A 21855-nucleotide genomic window follows, 5' to 3' on the forward strand; every position below is an offset into this window, starting at 1 on the left:
TGTCCAAATGTGCATTTTATACGGGACTTATTTGGAGCCTTGGGGAACCCTATACTTTATTTCTGCCCTATCAGAATAATGTACCCTTACTACAAGGGTTGAATTACTAACAAAAGGAGGCTGCAATGTTGAGATCACAGATTCACTTCAATCTTTGTACACCTGTAATAGGTCATTATAACAACATAATGTGCAAGTAGTAAGGTGCACTACTCTGGCAAGTTTGAGAAAATGGAAAGAGAAGTTTTATGCGTTTATTATGACATAGATGTAACTGTGTGAAGAAGTCATTATGGTCAGATGGTTAGTGTTCATGCTTCATAAGAAGGCTGTGGGCATGACAACACTTCGAATTCTGCTAATACTTATTTTTTAATCATTATTTTTTTCATCACTGGTCATATTATTTAATTTATATGACATTTGAGAGGTAATGTAATGGAAAGAAACATGTATTTACATGAAATATTTGCATCCAGTTTCAGTTTATGTTTTCCATGTCTGTATGACAAATACCAACCTGCAGTATCTGATGTTGAGAGCACATCTGATGAGTAATTGTACATTACTCTTGTGGTCTGACGCTTTGTGATTTACATGTTGCTGATTGCATCATTATTTATCGAGGTTTGACTTGGGGTTTCCAAGCCTGTCCCTTGTCCTTGAAAATTTAATTACAAGTAGTAAATAGTCAAATAACATAAGATATTCGTTACAACTGTATGAAAATGCACATGGCAGTTTTTCCATTACATTACCTCCAGAATGTCGTATAAATTAAATTATGTTACCAGTGATGAAAAAAAGAAATAGATTAAAAAGTGTTAGTTGGATTCGAACCATTGCCGCACCCATGACTTTCTTGCAAGGCGCGAATGCTAACCGCTTGATCACAGTAACTTCTTACAGTTGCACCTTCGCACAGATACATCTGTATCATAAAAAATGCATAATACTTCTCTTCCGATTTTCTCAGAACTGCCAGAGTAGTGCACCATACTGCTTGCTCATTATGTTGTTTTAACAACCTACTAAAGGTGTACAAAGTTTGAAGTAAATCCTTGATCCCAACACCATGGACCTCCCCTTTTAAGTAAAACTTTCCACAGTATTTTGGTTAGATATGTCATTATCCGTTAGTTGGCAATCCCATCAGTCCTATGAAACTCCAATTTATGTAGGAGAATATTGTGATTCACACAGTCAAATGCCTTAGATAGGTTGCAGAAAATACGAACCAGCTGATATTTTGTTGTTTTAGATGTATTTTGACTTCAGCTCCTTACAGTGCCTTTGTTGACTTCTACCATGTCTTCATATTGTAGCATTGGTACACTATGTTATATTACAATACCTGGAGTGTTACCTTTTCGTATCAAACCATACACAGATATGAAATGCTGTGGACTGCTGCTGCATGGTTTCTGTGATTGATGTCAATCAGTAGTTGTCCTTTGTCACTCTAGGACAACTAATTAATATATACACAATTATAAGCACATTTCCATTACATTACATATAATCTGGAATAGCTAAATATGGTACAAAAAGACTTAATAGTCCCGTTGATTCCAATGAGACACAGGTGATACATAATGGTTCACTTGGGAAGCGAGATGTCCCTCCTCTCCCCCCCCCCCCCCCTGGACATATTTAATGGTAATGCAGTTGAACAGTTGCTTGTAATTCAGAGGGTGAGAATTTTCAAGTTTAACGTGGCAAACACATGAATTAACTGCGTAATTAGAATGATGATACCACAAATATACTGTCAAAATTTTTTTAAGAAACATAATTTAATATAAAGATGTATATGCTGCAAAAGTCTGCTATGGAATTTGAAGCATGTGAGTTATGTGTCCTTGTGAAATCTAGTTTTCATGTGGGTCACATTAAAAATTATTATGTTTTGTGGCTGTTAATGCTACTGTTTTTGTGTCCAGTTATTCTTCAACATTTCTTTAAAAAAATACAGACATCCACATGTTTACTTACATAACAATGGATAAATTACATCACCTTTTTGTGTGTCATTTCCTTTAAACTTTTTAGTTATTGGCAGGCCTTTGCATCAGATGTTTTGGAGTGTCCTGGGATCAGTTCTCTGCGAAGCAAAAAATAATATGAAAGGGTTATTCAGCTGAATTGTGGACACACTTTCTTGTGTTTATCTCATGAATGCCATAAGATCCCACCAAAGAAAATACTAAAGTGTTTGATACCAGGAATCAGCTGTGACCTACAATTTCGTCAAAATGGTAGACATAAGCAACTTGAGTAAATCCAATGTGACAACTGTGACTTGGTTGGTTGGTTAGCCGGCCAGTTACATGTTCCATAGACCACTTGAATGATTATTTTATCAAAATTATGTGGAGTAAGTCTGTTTACAGGATGTGTATACATGAGTAGTGTTAACTTTAATGCACCTACACTTAAAAACATCTCCACCTACCATTGGCAAATGTGCATGAAACATGCTGTAAGGCAATGGTGTATGGAATGATGACTGTGGGGACAGGAATGGCATCAGATAGTGTTTTCGGATGAATCCAGGTTCTGTTTTTTTGAAAATGATGGTCGCATTTTGGTTCACTGTGGACAAGGGGAGTGGCATCACAGTGACTGCATTTGCACAAGGCATACAGCGCCAATTCGAGGCCTTATTTACAAGCATTAAATAATAAAATAGCATTGGTTGGCTTTTTCTGTGACTTATCTAAGACATTTGACTATGTGAATCACAATATTCTCCTAATAATCATGTTGTGTATGTTGCAGTTTTTCTTATTTGCATGCTTGATGAAAGAAAATAAACAAACCAACCCACAGAAGATAGCAAAAAAGGGCTGAAACATATCTAGGAAAAAACAGAACTACAAAATGGTGTCTTGAATTAGGCGGAATTCCTCTCCAGTATTCTCCTAAGTAAAATGAGGATTGATGGGATAGCCAATGAAAGGATAATGTCATTTATAACCAAAAAATGCAGGAAGTTGTAATTAGTAACTGAACCAAAGTAATAAAGGGACATTATTCTGACTGTGGAGAAATGACGTATGAGGTTCTCGAAGTCTCAATCGTAAGTCAACTGTTGTTCCTCATATGTGTAAATGATCTTCTATCTGGTATGCAACAAGCAGAATTGCACTGTCCATTCACATTAATGTGACCATCCATCAGAGACCTGAATAACCACTTTTTGCTGCATGGATCAATGTGAGAGGTACCCACAGGGGTGTTGAGCCATGCTACTCTTGTACTGTGCCCAGCTGCACTGGGTTTCTTGATTGAGGATCCGGGGCACAAACAGCCTGATCAAGGTTGTGCCACAGATTCTTGAATATGTTTAAATCTGGGGAGTTTAATGGGCAGGGGAGTACGGAAAACTCATCCTGCACTATTCAAATAATAAACTTACTCTAAGAGTTTCGTGACATGTTGCATTTTCCTCCTGGCAGATGCCATCATGTTGAGGAAGAATGAACTGCATCTAACGGTGGGCATGGCCCCAAGGACAGTGTGCCTTCCAGAATGACAAGATCACTCATGAAATGCCACAAAAACATTTCCCAAAGTATAATGCTATCTCCTCTGGCCTGGACCGTTCCAACAATTGTTGCAGGATGTTTTCTTTCATAGGTTTCATGCCATACCCGCTAATGGCAATCTGTCCAATGGAGCATAAAATGCGACTCATCCGGAAAGGCCACCTCTCGCCACAGTGAATGCCCAGTTGCAGTATTGGTGTGCAAATTCCAGTGTTTGCCACTGATGAACAGCAGTCAGCATGGTTGCAAGAATCGGGCACCTGTTGCAGAGGCACATGCACAGCAACATTCACTGAATGGTCGTTGAGAAGACACTGTTGTTAACCCCTTGGTTCATCTGGGTGATCAGTTGCTCAACAGTTGCACGTCTATTTGCCCATACACTTGTCCGCAGCTGTTGTTCACTCCTGTCATTTATGGCCTGTGGTGCACCACAGTTGCCTCAGCAAGAGTTTTGGATAGTGCCATTCTACCATGCATGATGTGCTTTAACCTTACCGCCAGTGCAAATAATTTCTGCAAATCATCTCACCTTCAGTCGTAAAAAGACAGAACATATTCAATTCTGCACACCTAGAGCTACTACAGTAATGGTAAGTGTAACACATGGTGGGGAAATAACAGATAGAGTAAAAAAATTTGAAATTCTTAGGTGTCTGTATTGATGAGAATTCGAACTGGGGAAAGTACATTTTGGAACTGCTAAAACTACTTAGTTCAGCCACATTTGCACTTATAATGATTGCAGATCTTGGGGAGAGACAGACAAATCAGTAAGTCGACATATTTTGTATACTTTCATTCCATGATGTCATATGGAATGTCCTGTGGAAACTCATCTTTATGGAAGAAAGTTTTAATTGCTCAAAAATGTTCTTTAATAATAATATATGTTGCTTACTGATGATGGACTTACTTATGGATATCTGTTTAATGAGATGGACATTTTGACTACTGCTTCACAATTTTAATGAAGTTTGTTGTAAATAATCAACTGTTATTCAGAAGGAACAATGATGCACATAATTACAATACCAGAAAAAATGTTCATTACTCCGCATTAAGATCATCTGCAGTACAAAAAGGTGTGCTCCATGTTGCAAAAGCCGGTCGGGGTGGCCGAGTGGTTCTAGGTGCTAAAGTCTGGAACCTCGCGACCGCTACGGTTGCAGGTTCGAATCCTGCCTCAGGCATGGATGTGTGTGATGTCCTTAAGTTAGTTAGGTTTAAGTAGCTCTAAGTTGTAGGGGACTGATGACCTCAGAAGTTAAGTCCCATAGTGCTCAGAGCCATTTTTGAACCATGTTGCAAACAAACTTTCTGATCACTTACTCAGTGGTGTGAACTGTCTGAGAGACAGCAAAGTGAAATTTGAAAAGAAACTGAAAAAGTTTCTCCTTGACAACACCTATTCTGTAGAAAAGTTTCTATTATTGTAATGTGTAAAAGACGATGGGTAGGAATTACTAATTCACATCTCTATCCTTAAAGAAAAAAACAGTTGTAAATGTTCAGCATGTAGCCATATTTACAAAATAATTTATGATATTAATACAGGGGATATCAAAAGGTAATGTCCGTCCTTGGTGAGATGAAATAAGACCTTGTTTGCAGCAAAAAATGTTAATCAATTTTTCCATATTTGTCACCCTTTTTCTGTTATATGTAACTCCGGAATGGCTACTTTCTTGTTCATTCCATGCCAATGTCAATTAACGCATTTATCATACAATTGATGGTTTAATTTTGTTCTGTTAATTCCTGTAATAATTACATTAATATGTGCCATTTTCCTTGGTTTGATATGGCCCTATTGGTGACATGCTCGAAATGTCCCCCTCTCTCTCAAATACAAGGTTCAGCACAGCACCTGACCTCTCGCTGCAAGTTACCAAATCCCTACTGATGTGTTGCTCCTGCCGTTGTATGAATTGTTGCAATGAGCTCTTCTCTGTGCACTTGCTCTTTGAGGAATCCCCAGAGAAAGAAGTCCAGTGGCATCAGATAGTGGTGCTACGCTGGCCAAGGAACAGGACCACCTCTTCCAATCCGCATAGCTGGAAAATTGTTGTACAGCCATTGTCGTACTCTTAGTCAGAAATGTGCTGGAGCACCTTCCGGTTGATAACCATATGTGTTGTCTTGTCTGTACAGGCATATCATCCAGTATTGCTCTTAGCTTAACTTCTTAAAAAAGCAGGCAATCTGACCCCCTCCCCCCCAATTGTATATGAATGGGATAGTCAGTGTGCCACCAAGGATAGCTTCGTGTTCATTAACACAAAATCTTGTTTGAAATGAGATGGAACAAGCTACTTGAGGATTGTTGTCAGAATAGATGTATAAGTTGCGTCAGTTCATAACACCATATTTTTTGAATGCTGACTCATCAGTCCACAAGACATTGTTCTAGAAATCTAGTCAGTCATTAATCATCTATAGTGACCACTGACAGTATGCGAGATGATGTCCATGGTTGTGGCTTTAATTCTTGCACAGTGTTCATATGGTATAGATAAAGAGCTTGATGATGAAGTACCCACCAACCCGATGAGTGTGGAAGTCCAACGTGACACCCAGGACACCTTGTACTGATAATGGAAGTGCTTCTACAATATCGAGAATTTCTTCTTTACGATATGGAGCATGTCCTGGTTGACCAATGTGATGTGTAGATTGTTGTAGCATTCCTGTATCCCCCATGCATTGGTGGAGAGCTTGAAACACCCATCTACTTGGATGCCATGGATGCATTGCCATTACAGAAACCATAAACAAATTGCCTATCTTAGTGTTCCTCATTAGTAAACTTTGTGGATGTTCAGACACAGACTTCACTTTAGTAACTTTCAGTGCAAATAAGGTCCTTTATCCTCTCATCAAGGATTGACATTATCTTTTGATACACCTGGTATAAAGTGACTAATTCTACATCATTGCGATTTATTGTGCAAATTATGCATGGAACATGAAACAAACCAACCAATCAACAAGAGAGCCAGCCAGCCTTTCTTCATTTTCATACACTTATGCTGTCCATCTGACATGGTATTTCTGTAGGCAGGTTGTCAAAGAGTTTTACGGCAGTGTAAAACACTCATTTTTGTGCCATAGTTAGTCCAATTAGAAGGAAATTCATTATGTCTCTTTTGTTGTTTTTGACAACAAATTTCATCAGTGAATAAATATATTGCTAGGTTGTGCTTTAATATTCCCAATCCCAGCAGATGCCTGCATGATGTATGTGTGTGAACTCCACACACAATTCTAATTATTGTCTTTTGTGCAATGAATACTGTTTAAGTGAAGAGGTAACCCAGAAGATTATTGCACAGGACATTATTGAATGAAAATGTGTTAAGTTCTTTTTTCTCCTCCTCGTCCTCTGCCTCCCCCTCTCAGCACTTTAGCACTGTATAGGTAGTACCCCCTTCAGAAAGTTTCCTGCTTCTGCCCTCCTCAATGAGAGGTACTTCTCCAACATTTAAATCTAAGACTTTTGTATCCTCTTCCACATAGTATATTCACCTCTTTCATGGCCTCCCTCTCTGTCCTTTGCTGTTTGACCTCCATTCATTAACATATATTGTGATATTTACATTATCCACCCTAAGAACATGTCTAAGCCAATCTGTTCGACTTTTTATTTACATTAAAATTTCTGCTCCTTGCATAAGATGTTCCAACTCAGCTTTTGCTCTAACTCTCCATGAACCATTATTATTCTGAACTGCCCTGTAGATCTCGTGCAGCACCTTGTGTTCAAATATTCTGAGTACTGCGCATTAACATTCGTTAACGTCCATGTTCCACATCCGTAGCTTATGACTGTCCTGATAATGACCTGGTATATATGCAGTTTAATCTGTCTGTAGAAGGAAGGACAGGCCTTCAGAACAGTAAACATATGGAATCATCTACTATTGCTTAAAATGAATGTTTTAATGCTGGTGGGCAATCCTTGATCAATTATTCATGATGATGAACTAAATGAGGAAGGGGTATCAACCCTGTGCTGGACCACCAACCTTTGAGGACTAGGTTCTCATTTTGGAATTAGTTCCTCTTGTGGGATTGCCTATAGTCTAGAGTTCCCCCTTCCCTATCTTGTCGGACACGCTTTTATGATTTCTCCACTGTGGCCATTCGGGTTAGGGTGACCTTGCCAGTAGCTGTGCTACCACCAACAGTGCCTCCAGCATCTTCAGAGCAGAAAAAACCTCCTTTCCCACCACTGAAAATAAAAATGCCTTCGACATGGTGATGCTCCCTTTGGGGGGTCTATGTTCTGCCCAGAGTTGGCAATTATTCTTATGGCAAACATAGCCACTATTTTTCACTTTTCTTATTTTCCTTTCTGATGTGTGTTTGAGATCTTGAGAACAATATTTCCGGAATGGTTGAAATATGCTGAATATAGCCTTTGTTTAAGAAATGAGACACCGTATTTACCTGATTATAAGATGAGGTTTTTCCTCAAATTCATCATTCGAAAAGTACAGGGTCGTCTTATATTTGAGATTAAACAGTTGCTGCTGATGTTGACAGTTTTACATTGTTTAATAGCATAGGGGTCATCTTTCACTTACAGATGAAGCAGATGCAGATTTGTTTTGAAGAATTCGGAAGGGTGATGGGCAGACGACACTTGCATTTGAACAGGTTCTAGATTTTCCGATACGCTGAAGTGCTCAATACAATATTGACGTTGATCAGATGATCACATAACATTTGACTTGAGTGGCGCTAGTGCAAAGGATACGCGAGAAACTATGAATTAGCCACTACAACAGTCTGTTGCTGTTCTCGTACATGTATGGATACTGTGTACAATCATTAATGCTGCTTTTTAAGTGAAGCTAACATTCAAAAATGGAAACGTTGTCCTTCAACAAACAAACAAAAGCATTCATATTAAAGAGACTGTAATTATTGTGAGAATAAATTACAGCGACAAGATCTGCCCTGGAGATGGTACCAACAGATGCCAGTAGATCACGGAATGTGCGAAAGTTGGAGAATCGGACTGAATCGTGATTGCGATATTTTGTTTATGTATTAGGTGCTGCTGTTACATATTACCTGCACCGTAGAAGATCCTGCAGTTTGTGTTTCAAAGTTTGTCAAGCACAGCACTACAGAAGGGTTGGAGGGGAAACAATGGTATCAGCTTGGGTCAGAACTAGATACGTGCAGTGAGGGGAGTAGTGAGCAGGCAGCAAATAATGTCTTATTACCAGCCATGGGAATGTATACCTCATACTTTGACTTTTTTTAGGAAGATCTGTCACATTTAAACTGCAGTTTGCCTGAATCCACTTGTCAAAATTCAACTGACTTAAAAATTGGACAGATACTCAACAATAATATGCATTTCTGGAGGAGACGGTAAATGTCTAGATTGGGGGCCAGTAGTGTACTTACATGTTTTGTGCTACAATGTTGCTGACACTCGATGTGATGTACGTTGGGAACGAAAAATGGTATGTATGCTACTAGTTCTATGCACCCAATGACAGTGACGGCAAATGATATGTTTGGAAGCAAATGCCATTGTAACATTCTCACATTAGTTTAGAAGCAAAATCCAATATGTATTCAGATAGAAACAGCTGTATTCTCAGATCCCACCGTAACCACAACCTTAGAAATCACAACATATTCAGAATAGCCGAATATTTGTCACAGTAAATATATAAATTTCACAGCTGTGTCGTTGGGGTGAAGATGATTAAAAATAGTGATACCACAGGTGATACAGTTAGAAAGCAGAAAATGTAGAAAAGAAAATGGTCCGCAAATTAATATAAATCATTTCCTTTTGTTCATTTTATTTTTCCATGTTTTATTAAAATGTAGAGAACTAATAAATGACATAAATTTAGAATAGGTTTAATGTTAACTTTTTAGGCAGATACTTTGTCAATAAAACAGTTTGTAATTTTGATTAGTCAGAATATGTTAAAAATAAATTTTTCTCAAGAAGCCTCTTGGAAAAGAAGAAGAAGGGGGTCATTTTATAATCAGGGTCGTTTTATGCTTGAATAAATATGGTAAATAAGTACTGTCAAACTTCCCTTTTGCCAGAGTTCTCAATAATTTTAGAAAAAGTAATACACAGTCGGCTTCTTAAATGTCTGACAACAGATGATATGTTGTCAGAGTGACAGTTGGAATTTCTAAAGGGTTCTGATATTGAGAAGGCCATCTCCATATACAGCTAGAATGTACTTCCAGAATGAAATTTTCATTCTGCAGTGTAGTGTGTGCTGATATGAAACCTCCTGGCAGATTGAAACAGTGTGCCAGACAGACCGAGACTCAACTCAGGACCCTTGTGTTTCATGGGCAGGTGCTCTGCCAACTGAGCTGCCCAAGCCTGGCTCATGACCTGGCCTCCTGCAGCAAAGCTTCTGTGAAGTTTGGAAGGTAGGAGATGAGGTACTGATGGATTTAAATGTGTGAGGATGGATCGTGAGTCAGGCTTGGGTAGCTCAGTTGTTAGAACACTTGCCCACAAAAGGCAAAGGCCCCCGAGTTTGAGTCTCGCTCCAGCACACAGTTTTAATCTACCAGGAAGTCTCATAGAATGTACTTAATTTGTTATTAGACAGTAAATTACAGGCCACTGGTATATTTTGTGATCTGTGAAATGTATCTGGTGTGCAAATCACAATCTCCTCATGAGTAAATTAGAATAGTACAGTATAATAGGACATGCTGCAAGATGATTCAAACCTTACACCTCTGATGGGAAACAAAGGATGTCATTACAAAATAGATGTGTATTAAGCTATTAGGCATCCTCCAACTGGGAACTAATTACTTGTGGTGTCCAACAAGGTTCCATCTTAGGGCCCCGTACTTTTACTTGTGTATATCAGTGAGCTTTCATCTGCAACATTACATAATGTCAAGTTTGTTTTGTCTGCAGATGAAACATACATTGCAGTAAATAGCAAATCAAATACAATATTGGTTAACAAAATTTTCATGAACGTTAATAAATGGTTCCTAACCAGTTCTTTGTCACTAAACTTTGAACACACAACATGCATTTTTAGAACTTGGAAGAGGTTTCCTGCCAGTATTTGCCTAAAATATTATGAAAAACCAATAGAAAAAGTTGACAGTGTCAAATTCTTGGGATTACAACTTGATGATAAATTCTACAGGGAGGAGCATACCACAGAACTGCCAAGGCACCTAAACAAATCTCTGTTTGCAGTTCAAATGTTGTCAGACTTAAGTGGTATAAAAATAAAAAAAGCTCGCGTACCGTGCTTACTTTCATTCAATAGGGTCATATGGGATTATTTTTTTATGGAGTATCTCATCAAGCCAAGCTTAAGTTTTCCACATCCAAAAACGAATAATAAGAATTGTTTGTGGTGTGAACTCAAATATGTTCTGCTGAGGCCTGATTGGGGAATTATTGCTTTCCAATATATTTATTTGTTAATGAAATTTGCCATTAAAAATATCTGTTTTTCAAACCAACAGCTCAATACATGGAATCAATACTAGGAATAAGAATAATCTTCACAAAGATTTGAAGTCACTTCCTTTGGTCCAGAAAGGCATCCATTATTCAGGAACACATTTCAGTAGCTTGTCAGCAGCCATAAAAAGTTGAACTACTAATAAATTCTAAGAGGAGCCTAAATGATTTATAGGTTGACAACACTCTAGTTCATTGACAAATTGCAAGTAGATATGACATGCATACGATGACTCTGACACTTTCCTGAAACAAATGTTGCTATCTGAATAGAAGCATAATGGCCCAAAAGTGGTTGCAGCAATAAAATAAAGCTTTTTAAAAGTATCTTCGAGTGGTTGTGAACTCCTTCAACAGTCTTACAAGTTTTGTGTGTTTTTCTTATTGTGTAGCTAAAGTGTGAGAGAGTGTACATTCGGGGAATAGAAGGACTTTTATGCAGAACTGATTTCACACATCATCCAACATATCTATTGGAACAGTTTAACACTATTAAACACCTGAAACAAACATATTTCCTCCCACATGAAATGAATACTTTGCAAATGGCTCTAATATTTTGGACTGGTAATATTTCATTGGTACAGTGTTGAGTTTTGGAACTAAGACATGGAAATTTTCTTTTCAGACACCAACTGGCTTGATCGGAGCCCTGGCCAAGAAGAAGAGAAAAAGACACATGCCCAGAAACTAGAAAAGAAAAATAACATTTTACCATTGTGGGGGAATGAGCGGACCATGAATCTTAACCCATTGATTTTGACAAACATCCAGTCATCTCATTACTTCAAGGGTAGCTATTGTAATGTCTTAGAATAATTCTGTAATACTAACTTGATGGCCAGTGTACATGGAAATGACATTTTATAGGGTGTTTTTTTAAATGAGGGAATCACTCATCTGATGATGAATTTACCTGTAATGAAGAAACACTGCTGCATTGAGAAATGTTAATATGAGTTTTTGTAAGAAAATGAAGCAAATATAAGTACTTTTAGAGAGAGAGAGAGAGAGAGAGGTAGGTAGGCTTTTCAGCACTTCAGATAGATGGTCCATAGTATAATGTTTAAACCGGTAGAAATTTGGGGATCAGGGGTCGGGATATAGTATTCACAGCACTGTATTAATGTTATCCCTTTCAAGTCTTCATTATTGGAGGAGGGTAGTGTGCACACATTGTGTGCAAATTAACAGTGTAGTGTAAAACTGAAAGAAAAAAATTCTATCCCAATCAACCATTGTTAGTTACGAGATTGAGGAAACAGACATCCAAGCTCTAGTTGGGTACCACCAATTATCTGCAAAAATGTCAGACACTGTTAGAATGACAGTGGAATATTTTGTATCAATGGATAATGGAGGCTTCATTCACCACATTGTAATAAAGGTGTAACCCTCAATTAAAAAAAAAAAAAAAAAAAAAAAGAAAAAACTAAAGCCTCAATGTAAGTGGCATGCAGAGGAGATGTGTATGCCTTCAGCAGAAAATCGGGGTACTCTACTTTGTCAGGGGTGCCTGCTAAAGTTCATTTATTTCAAGCTGACCCAGTTATGCACACATTATTTCTCTGTTTGCTTGTTATAAAATATAAATTGTATAAGTCAAATACACACATACAGTGTTGAATACAAGTCTTCAACCATATTGAAATGTAGACCATAATAGCAGGAATTGAATGCATACAATACTTGTTCACTTTTTTTTTTTTTTTTTTCAATTTGTGAAAAGTGACTAGGCAGTCTTGAGTAGTAGCTTCTTATTTACATTGAAGTTAAGAGAAAATGCAGGAGCTCTAGAACATGATTAAAATCTTTTAAATAATGCTCTATTTAAGAAACAGCAACATGAAAGTAAGCCAATCCATCTCCAAAAGTGTTAAAATACCAAATGATTACTTGCCGTGGCAATGGGAATGCGCATTTAGCTGTCTGTGTAGTAGTGTGTCTGTGAATAGGTTTACTGTTGCTAGAAAAAGAGCTAGTGCTTGAAAGCTAGTGTGAATGCTGTTTTCTGTTATGTGTTCCTGTTCTCCACGCGTGATCTGCTGTAGGTGATTGGCTGCCCTTCCCTTATGTTGTGTCCATCCAGAAATTTCCATTATTGTTATACATATGATTACTAACTTTGTGTGAGCCAGGATGTTGTGGGCAACAAGACCCGTTGTGGGCACAGGTATTAAAGACATGTGTAGGAAAGGGAAACTGTTACATGTGTTAAAGCAATGTTGGCCACAGCATGCCAAACTACATGCGAGCACGATGTGAGGGACGAGGTTTGGCTTTACTTGGTACTTTTTGGAAGTACTCAGTAAAACACAAAATTTCGTTTAGCATTGTGGTGCAGGATTTTTCAGTTGGCACGATTTTCTTCAATTTGGCAGACTTGGGGGAGTCTGTGATGTTTACCCTTCGCTATTTGTTTGTGGTGTAAAAGTAGTTCACAGGTCCAGTGGCTTTTTCCACGAAAAGAGGCAGTCTAGCAATCTATCATCACAAGCCTTTAAATATGAATGGGAATGACAGAGGAAAAGGAGAATAATTCTCAATATCTATTACGCAATACACAGTCATGTTATAAATGGGTATCACAGTTTGCTGTGGAACAGCATTACTACATCATGTAGAAAGAGTTTAAAGATTTAGCTGACGATTACTGAGAAAAAATGTTCAACAATTGGCAGATGGGATTCATTGTTCTGTATGTCAAGAAGCACTCTGTGCTAAATTTGCAGGCATGGAGCACGTGACAAAGTTGGTGGTACAAATGGTAAATTTTCTGAAGTCACATATATTATCCCGTGTCAAGTTGCAACACCTTTCAGTCTAATTGAAAGAAGAGTATGGAGACACTATTGGTTACTGCAAAGTACATTGGTTAAGTCAAGTGTCAAGCCCAGAATGATTTTTCGATTTAAAACCCACTGTTGTTGAATTTATAAAGGAAAAATGAGCGCATGAATGAAAATTAAAACAAGAATGGATTGAAGACCTTGCATTTTAAGTGGTCTTAACTGCACACTGTGCATGGTAAGAGAGAGCAATATAAGAAACAACTTATTTCTAATTTGATGATATGTTTAAAAAGAAAATTGCATTATGTAAGGGACAAATTGTGACAAAAAACATTGTCCATTCCTTTGTCTCATTGGCATTAAAGAAATCACGAGGTTTGAAGAAATCATTTTTCCCCTGAAAGAATTAAATGTATACCTTTCTAAAGTTTTTACTGCCAATCTGTTTTCAAAACCATTTGTCATTTCAGTTGCAAGTGCCCCTGAACATGTGGATATGCACATGGAAGTGAACAATCCGCAATGTTAGTTCCAACTAGAAGACAAATTCTTTTACATTAAACCTGTCCTGGAGGTGTACATTGTCTTCCTCGGGAAGAGTTTCCATGTCTCTATAAAGTAAATGTGATATCAATTTTTCAATCAGTATTTGTGCGTGAAAGGTTTCTTTTCTGTTGTGAAAATAAATAGGCCACAATTAGGTGGCAGCCTGACTTGAGAAGATCTGTTAAATTCTGTCTCTGTACATATGCTGATGTTCTGTAACACATAAAAATTATATTACGCCTCCAGTGCACCAAAAATAATTAAATAACAACAAAAGTATGTTTTGTTTGTGATACTTACTGTTGAGAAATATGAAATGGGAAACCAAGTCGTATATAGTGTGTCTGCATTCCCATTTAAATATGGCACATTTGCAGTTTCCCCCTTTCCCCCCCTTGTCACACTCAAGCAGAGTGGTGTGGCAGTGGAGGAAGTGTACAGCTAGGCAAGATAGCTAGGGCACTGATAAGGAGCTGGTGTTTAGAATTGCGGTTCCAGTATTGGTGGCAGACAATCTGAAAGTGGGACCTTAAATGTCGCATCGAATACCATTCATTAGCAATCCTTTACATTGTAGCTCTGTGCGCAGCCAAAATATTCTTGCTCATAAGAGATGGCAGTGACTACTATCAGTTTCAGTACTGAGTATAGCAAGTGGACGCTATCTTCTGGGAAAATTTGGTTTCACTTGTAATTGCTTTCCTGGGGCATTTGGTCTCAGGCTTCTCAGAGCAAAACAAAGTGTATTCACATGACTCAGATTGGGTGTGTGTTTGCTTTGTTGGGCAAATGGTGACTTTCCTACCTCAGCAGTGTAATAGTTCTGCAGTGGTAAGTAGAGCATGAGACTTCTTGTCGATGATACAAATAATACTTCATATACCCGTATAGGCACAAATTTCCAAGATATTGAGCGGGCATTGATGCGAAGGACTCAAATTCACGATCTTCGCAGGTCAGTGGAATCTGTATATATATTCTCAACCTGGTTCCTACTTGTGTTCTGGTTATGTTGGTCAGAAGGTAATAAAATGGTAATGATTCCTCCTCCATTGCTGCTAATGATTCTAATGGGATTGGTAACTTTACTCGAATTCTGCATAGCCCTGCCAGAGGCTGTCTTGGTTGCAAAAGTACTAGGGTCAAATGCCCATGGATTGCATGGAGGGGTGCTTCCAGCAGTTTTGAAACTTTGATACTAGAGAAAGTACTACTTTCAGCAAGAGTGAAAAAAACCTCATGATGGTCAGCTGTGTTTTGACAGTTTACAAGTGGTCCTTGAAAACTTCTAAGTTATGACTTTCTGTGTCTGCTTACTCTCGGATGTGTGTCATGAGGATGGCAGCCATGGTGCTGGGTATTGTTCTCCATGTCTTGGTCTAGGCTGGCCAATTGCGTGCTGCATATTTCAAGCATTTCCTGATTTCCTTCCACATCTACCTGTACCTGTTGCAACCCTATATTTATGTCCACAGCATCTTCTGTGTCGGCAGTGCCGAATACCGTCTTTAGGATTCTGCCACCTGCATTTACCCAGACCCTTTTTTACTAAAATCACAAAACAATTCTGAGGTTTGGCGCAGCTGCTCGTGTAAACGTTCAAAAGCTAATTGTAATAGATGATATTCACTTTGAGTAGCATTTAGTCTTGCCCTGCCTTGCATCATGGTTTGTAATTTCTCAAAAGTATCCTCAAGGTGCTGAACTTAGTTTCTACTGTTCATACATCAAAATCCAGGCTTAATGTCCAATGGTGCTCAGAGGTCACTATGTCTGGGTGCTGCATAAAAATTACCCCACCACTCAAAGGTCATACCTTGATACCTTCTGCCATTCTGGATTTGCCCCACAGGCTCAGGAGCACCATAACCAGGAATTTTCTGGCTCTCATGTTTTCCTTGGTTTTGCGTTTGGCAGCCGGAACTGATACAGCTATCTTCTGCTCTCTGTAAACTGGTGCTGGGTTAGGCTCTGTCCACACCCTATGAGAAGAGGAAATTCCCTGTCAGCCTACTTGCCCACCTCACATTCAAAAAGTGTCCTCAGATTCTTCTTTATTGACTAAATTGCCGTATGAAACATTTGTTATCCCTTCCTCCCTTTCAGGGGTCTCGCACCTCTTTTATGAGTACACGCTTAGCCACTACAGCCTTCCAGCCCTATGTCTCTTTCTGTGCTGAAAGTCTATCCTCCTACCATTCTTTTTTCCTCTCTGCCTTTCCATTGGATGGTCTTCTTTGTGCCGATTTTGCATGGATGTGGTTTGTGATTTTGGACACTCATTTTCCTCCCTTCCAGCATGCTACCAATTTTCATTTTTAACCATATGGTCCCCTTGTTAGGTTTGACATGCTGCGCATTTTCCAATTTTTACAGAGGTGCAGTGAAGGTCACAGAGTGTGGTGTATAATCCACGTTTTGTGCCTTTCTCTCTTTGCGCCCTTCGTTTCTTGCAAAATTACTATTCCAAAAACCCAGCATTGTATTCATTCTGTTGGGGTTGGGTTATCAAGTTCAAGCATGGTGGTTGTCCCTGACCATACAGGGATCACACTGTTGTATCCTGAGCTAGAAATTCCCCAAACAAGCAATGGAGTTCCTGCCTGTCATGGCTGGAAAGGGGGGGCTCCAAGCAACATTTTACTGACCAGATAACCTTTTCTGTGGCTGGGTGACACCCATGGAGAGAGCCCCTGTTCAAAGTGAATTAAAGTTTCTTCTACTAGTGGTCACAAGGACTCAGCCCCATGACACTACCTTCCTTGGCTGTGCTGTGAGGAGAGAGACAATCCAGGCATTGTAGTGCGAAGCACTGCACCCCATACCCGTAATGTACTCATACTGATGGGTATACTTTACTGCAACAAAACTCTTATTGAAAAGATTGAAAACAAATTTGGGGAAATTGAGTCTTTGGGAAAAATGAGAAATAGTTCATTATTAATTAAAACTTCCTCTGCTGCCAAGACTTCAGCTCTTCAGGCACTGCCCCACACAAACTAAACATGATCCAAGGAATCATCGTCCACAGAGGACTTACACTCCAAACAGCAAATAGATCAGGAGCTCCGGACTAATCTCCGGTGGTGAGGCGTGCATTATATCGATCATGTCAAAAAGGTCCCAAGGATATTGTACGGATACAGGCACTTTTATCATGGCCTTTTAAAGTGAATGTCGTCACAGAGAAAGCTAGTCATGGTGTACAGGTACGATGCGAAACTGTTATGTCCCACAACCTATGAGGTGCTTCAGATGTTTACATGTTGAACATACGTCATCCCGCTGTATGGCAAACCCAAAATGCGGCAACTATGGGCAGTCACTCCATGAAGGTAGTTGTGAACATCCACCTTTGTATATAAACTGCATTGAACATCACCCTCGACATTTGCCAATTTTCAGGAAAGAGCACACGACCCAGGAATACAAATTTATTGACTACCTGTCATATATTGACGCATGGAAGAAATATGAACGCCTCAATCCTGTGTGTATGACAGTCAATTATGCCAAAATCACAACCATTGCATCCTCCCCCCTCCACCTCTACCCTCCCCAAACCAGATGTCCATCCTAATCTCTCATGGGACTTTCTTCAGGAACCATTTCCCATTTCCAGCCAGAAAGTGTTTTCCTTCTTCGATGTCTACCGGTAACAGGGCTCCCTCTCAGGATCCCTCTCGCCGGCCATCCCGGACCGGGGGCCAGCATCAAACAGTGGCTGAAGGAGCCATGGCCTGTGGATCCTCGGGCTGTCCATTCCTTGTGTGTCCCCATGCTCAATGCGAATAACCCCTTGAGCAAAAGAAAAAGGTGCTGTATCCCCCCCACACAGTCAGATTCTGAGCTGCTGTTTGTGGATGTGGTTCCATCCCCCCTGCTGACAGACAGTACCGATCTTGCAGAGTGACTGGTCCCCCTGGCCCTTGATGCCTAAACTGGCCACCAGTAACGCGATCTTTGAGTGGATCTATAATGGACACTACTGTCACTTGCCAGAAATACACCTCCTTATTCCCTCTTGCTTTCAAAGAAACACACTTCACTGATACCATTCTCCAGTGCGCCTTGGTTATCATGCATTGTGTTAGAACCATGCTGATCCCAAGAGGCAGCTTGAGGAGTCTCTATTTTCAGAATGAGATTTTCACTCTGCAGCGGAGTGTGCGCTGATATGAAACTTCCTGGCATATTAAAACTGTGCGCCCGACCGAGACTTGAACTCGGGACCTTTGCCTTTCGCGGACAAGTGCTCTACCAACTGAGCTACTGAAGCACGACTCACGCCCGGTACTCACAGCTTTACTTCTGCCAGTACCTCGTCTCCTACCTTCCAAACTTTACAGAAGCTCTCCTGCGAACCTTGCAGAACTAACACTCCTGAAAGAAAGGATATTGCGGAGACATGGCTTAGCCACAGCCTGGGGGATGTTTCCAGAATGAGATTTTCACTCTGTAGCGGAGTGTGCGCTGATATGAAACTTCCTGGCAGATTAAAACTGTTGTGGACTGACAAGACAGCCAGTCCACAGTGACGGGTAACCGAAAGGCACTCGCTTAAATTCACGCAGGCTGGCGTGAGGTCTGGAGCAATGACGGAAATTATAGTAGCCAAAAATAGTACATAGCTTCTGGAATACTTAACTTTAATTCATAATTGTAGAACATCGCTCTTGATGATACAGAAGTATTATAGCAATTGAATACGGCGCCTTGCTAGGTCGTAGCAATTGACTTAGCTGAAGGCTATGCTAACTATCTTCTCGGCACATGAGAGAGTCTTCGTCAGTGTCTGTTGCTAGCTACGTCGGCTGTACAACTGGACGAGTGCTAGTAAGTCTCTCTAGACCTGCCGTGTGGCGGCGCTCGGTCTGCAATTACTGACAGTGGCGACACGCGGGTCCGTCGTATACTAGCGGACCACGGCCGATTTAAAAGGCTACCACCTAGCAAGTGTGGTGTCTGGCGGTGACACCACAAAAACTGTGTGCCCGACCGAGACTCGAACTCGGGACCTTTGCCTTTCGCGGGCAAGTGCTCTACCAACTGAGCTACTGAAGCACGACTCACGCCCGGTACTCACAGCTTTACTTCTGCCAGTACCTCGTCTCCTACCTTCCAAACTTTACAGAAGCTCTCCTGCGAACCTTGCAGAACTAACACTCCTGAAAGAAAGGATATTGCGGAGACATGGCTTAGCCACAGCCTGGGGGATGTTTCCAGAATGAGATTTTCACTCTGTAGCGGAGTGTGCGCTGATATGAAACTTCCTGGCAGATTAAAACTGTTGTGGACTGACAAGACAGTCAGTCCACATTGACGGGTAACCGAAAGGCACTCGCTTAAATTCACGCAGGCTGGCGTGAGGTCTGGAACAATGACGGAAATTATAGTAGCCAAAAATAGTACATAGCTTCTGGAATACTTAACTTTAATTCATAATTGTAGAACATCGCTCTTGATGATACAGAAGTATTATAGCAATTGAATACGGTGCCTTGCTAGGTCGTAGCAATTGACTTAGCTGAAGGCTATGCTAACTATCTTCTCGGCACATGAGAGAGTCTTCGTCAGTGTCTGTTGCTAGCTACGTCGGCTGTACAACTGGGCGAGTGCTAGTAAGTCTCTCTAGACCTGCCGTGTGGCGGTGCTCGATCTGCAATTACTGACAGTGGCGACACGCGGGTCCGTCGTATACTAGCGGACCACGGCCGATTTAAAAGGCTACCACCTAGCAAGTGTGGTGTCTGGCGGTGACACCACAAAAACTGTGTGGCCGACCGAGACTCGAACTCGGGACCTTTGCCTTTCGCGGGCAAGTGCTCTACCAACTGAGCTACCGAAGCACGACTCACGCCCGGTACTCACAGCTTTACTTCTGCCAGTACCTCGTCTCCTACCTTCCAAACTTTACAGAAGCTCTCCTGCGAACCTTGCAGAACTAACACTCCTGAAAGAAAGGATATTGCGGAGACATGGCTTAGCCACAGCCTGGGGGATGTTTCCAGAATGAGATTTTCACTCTGTAGCGGAGTGTGCGCTGATATGAAACTTCCTGGCAGATTAAAACTGTTGTGGACTGACAAGACAGCCAGTCCACAGTGACGGGTAACCGAAAGGCACTCGCTTAAATTCACGCAGGCTGGCGTGAGGTCTGGAACAATGACGGAAATTATAGTAGCCAAAAATAGTACATAGCTTCTGGAATACTTAACTTTAATTCATAATTGTAGAACATCGCTCTTGATGATACAGGAGTATTATAGCAATTGAATACGGCGCCTTGCTAGGTCGTAGCAATTGACTTAGCTGAAGGCTATGCTAACTATCTTCTCGGCACATGAGAGAGTCTTCGTCAGTGTCTGTTGCTAGCTACGTCGGCTGTACAACTGGGCGAGTGCTAGTAAGTCTCTCTAGACCTGCCGTGTGGCGGTGCTCGGTCTGCAATTACTGACAGTGGCGACACGCGGGTCCGTCGTATACTAGCGGACCACGGCCGATTTAAAAGGCTACCACCTAGCAAGTGTGGTGTCTTGCGGTGACACCACAAAAACTGTGTGCCCGACCGAGACTCGAACTCGGGACCTTTGCCTTTCGCGGGCAAGTGCTCTACCAACTGAGCTACCGAAGCACGACTCACGCCCGGTACTCACAGCTTTACTTCTGCCAGTACTTCGTCTCCTACCTTCCAAACTTTACAGAAGCTCTTCTGCGAACCTTGCAGAACTAGCACTCCTGAACGAAAGGATATTGCGGAGACATGGCTTAGCCACAGCCTGGGGGATGTTTCCAGAATGAGATTTTCACTCTGTAGCGGAGTGTGCGCTGATGTGAAACTTCCTGGCAGATTAAAACTGTGTGCCCGACCGAGACTCGAACTCGGGACCTTTGCCTTTCGCGGGCAAGTGCTCTACCAACTGAGCTACCGAAGAACGACTCATGCCCGGTACTCACAGCTTCGGTAGCTCAGTTGGTAGAGCACTTGCCCGCGAAAGGCAAAGGTCCCGAGTTCGAGTCTCGGTCGGGCACACAGTTTTAATCTGCCAGGAAGTTTCATATCAGCGCACACTCCGCTGCAGAGTAAAAATCTCATTCTGGAAACATCCCCCAGGCTGTGGCTAAGCCATGTCTCCACAATATCCTTTCTTTCAGGAGTGCTAGTTCTGCAAGGTTCGCAGGAGAGCTTCTGTAAAGTTTGGAAGGTAGGAGACGAGGTACTGGCAGAAATAAAGCTGTGAGTACCGGGCGTGAGTCGTGCTTCGGTAGCTCAGTTGGTAGAGCACTAGCCCGCGAAAGGCAAAGGTCCCGAGTTCGAGTCTCAGTCGGGCACACAGTTTTAATCTACCAGGAAGTTTCAGTCTCTATTTTGTTTCATATGGGTTGAGGATTTTCTCTGCACGTGAACTGGGTGTTTTCCTCCTCATTTCATCATCATCATTCATGACAGTGTCTAGAGTAGACT

At 40.8% G+C, this 21855-nt stretch overlaps 1 protein-coding gene across 3 annotated transcripts in view; it reads left to right on the forward strand.

The window, feature by feature from the left end:
* The window catches only part of LOC124555776 (pre-mRNA-splicing factor 38B-like), a 91456-nt gene that overhangs the window by 16019 nt on the left and 53582 nt on the right, over positions 1-21855 (forward strand). For all 3 annotated transcript variants that reach the window (XM_047129827.1, XM_047129826.1, XM_047129825.1), the window contains exon 2: positions 11681-11845. In XM_047129827.1, the coding sequence (XP_046985783.1) occupies positions 11681-11845 (165 nt within the window). The remainder of the gene's footprint in view (positions 1-11680; positions 11846-21855) is intronic.

Source organism: Schistocerca americana, chromosome X (assembly GCF_021461395.2).
Source record: "Schistocerca americana isolate TAMUIC-IGC-003095 chromosome X, iqSchAmer2.1, whole genome shotgun sequence".
Lineage (NCBI taxonomy): Eukaryota > Metazoa > Arthropoda > Insecta > Orthoptera > Acrididae > Schistocerca > Schistocerca americana.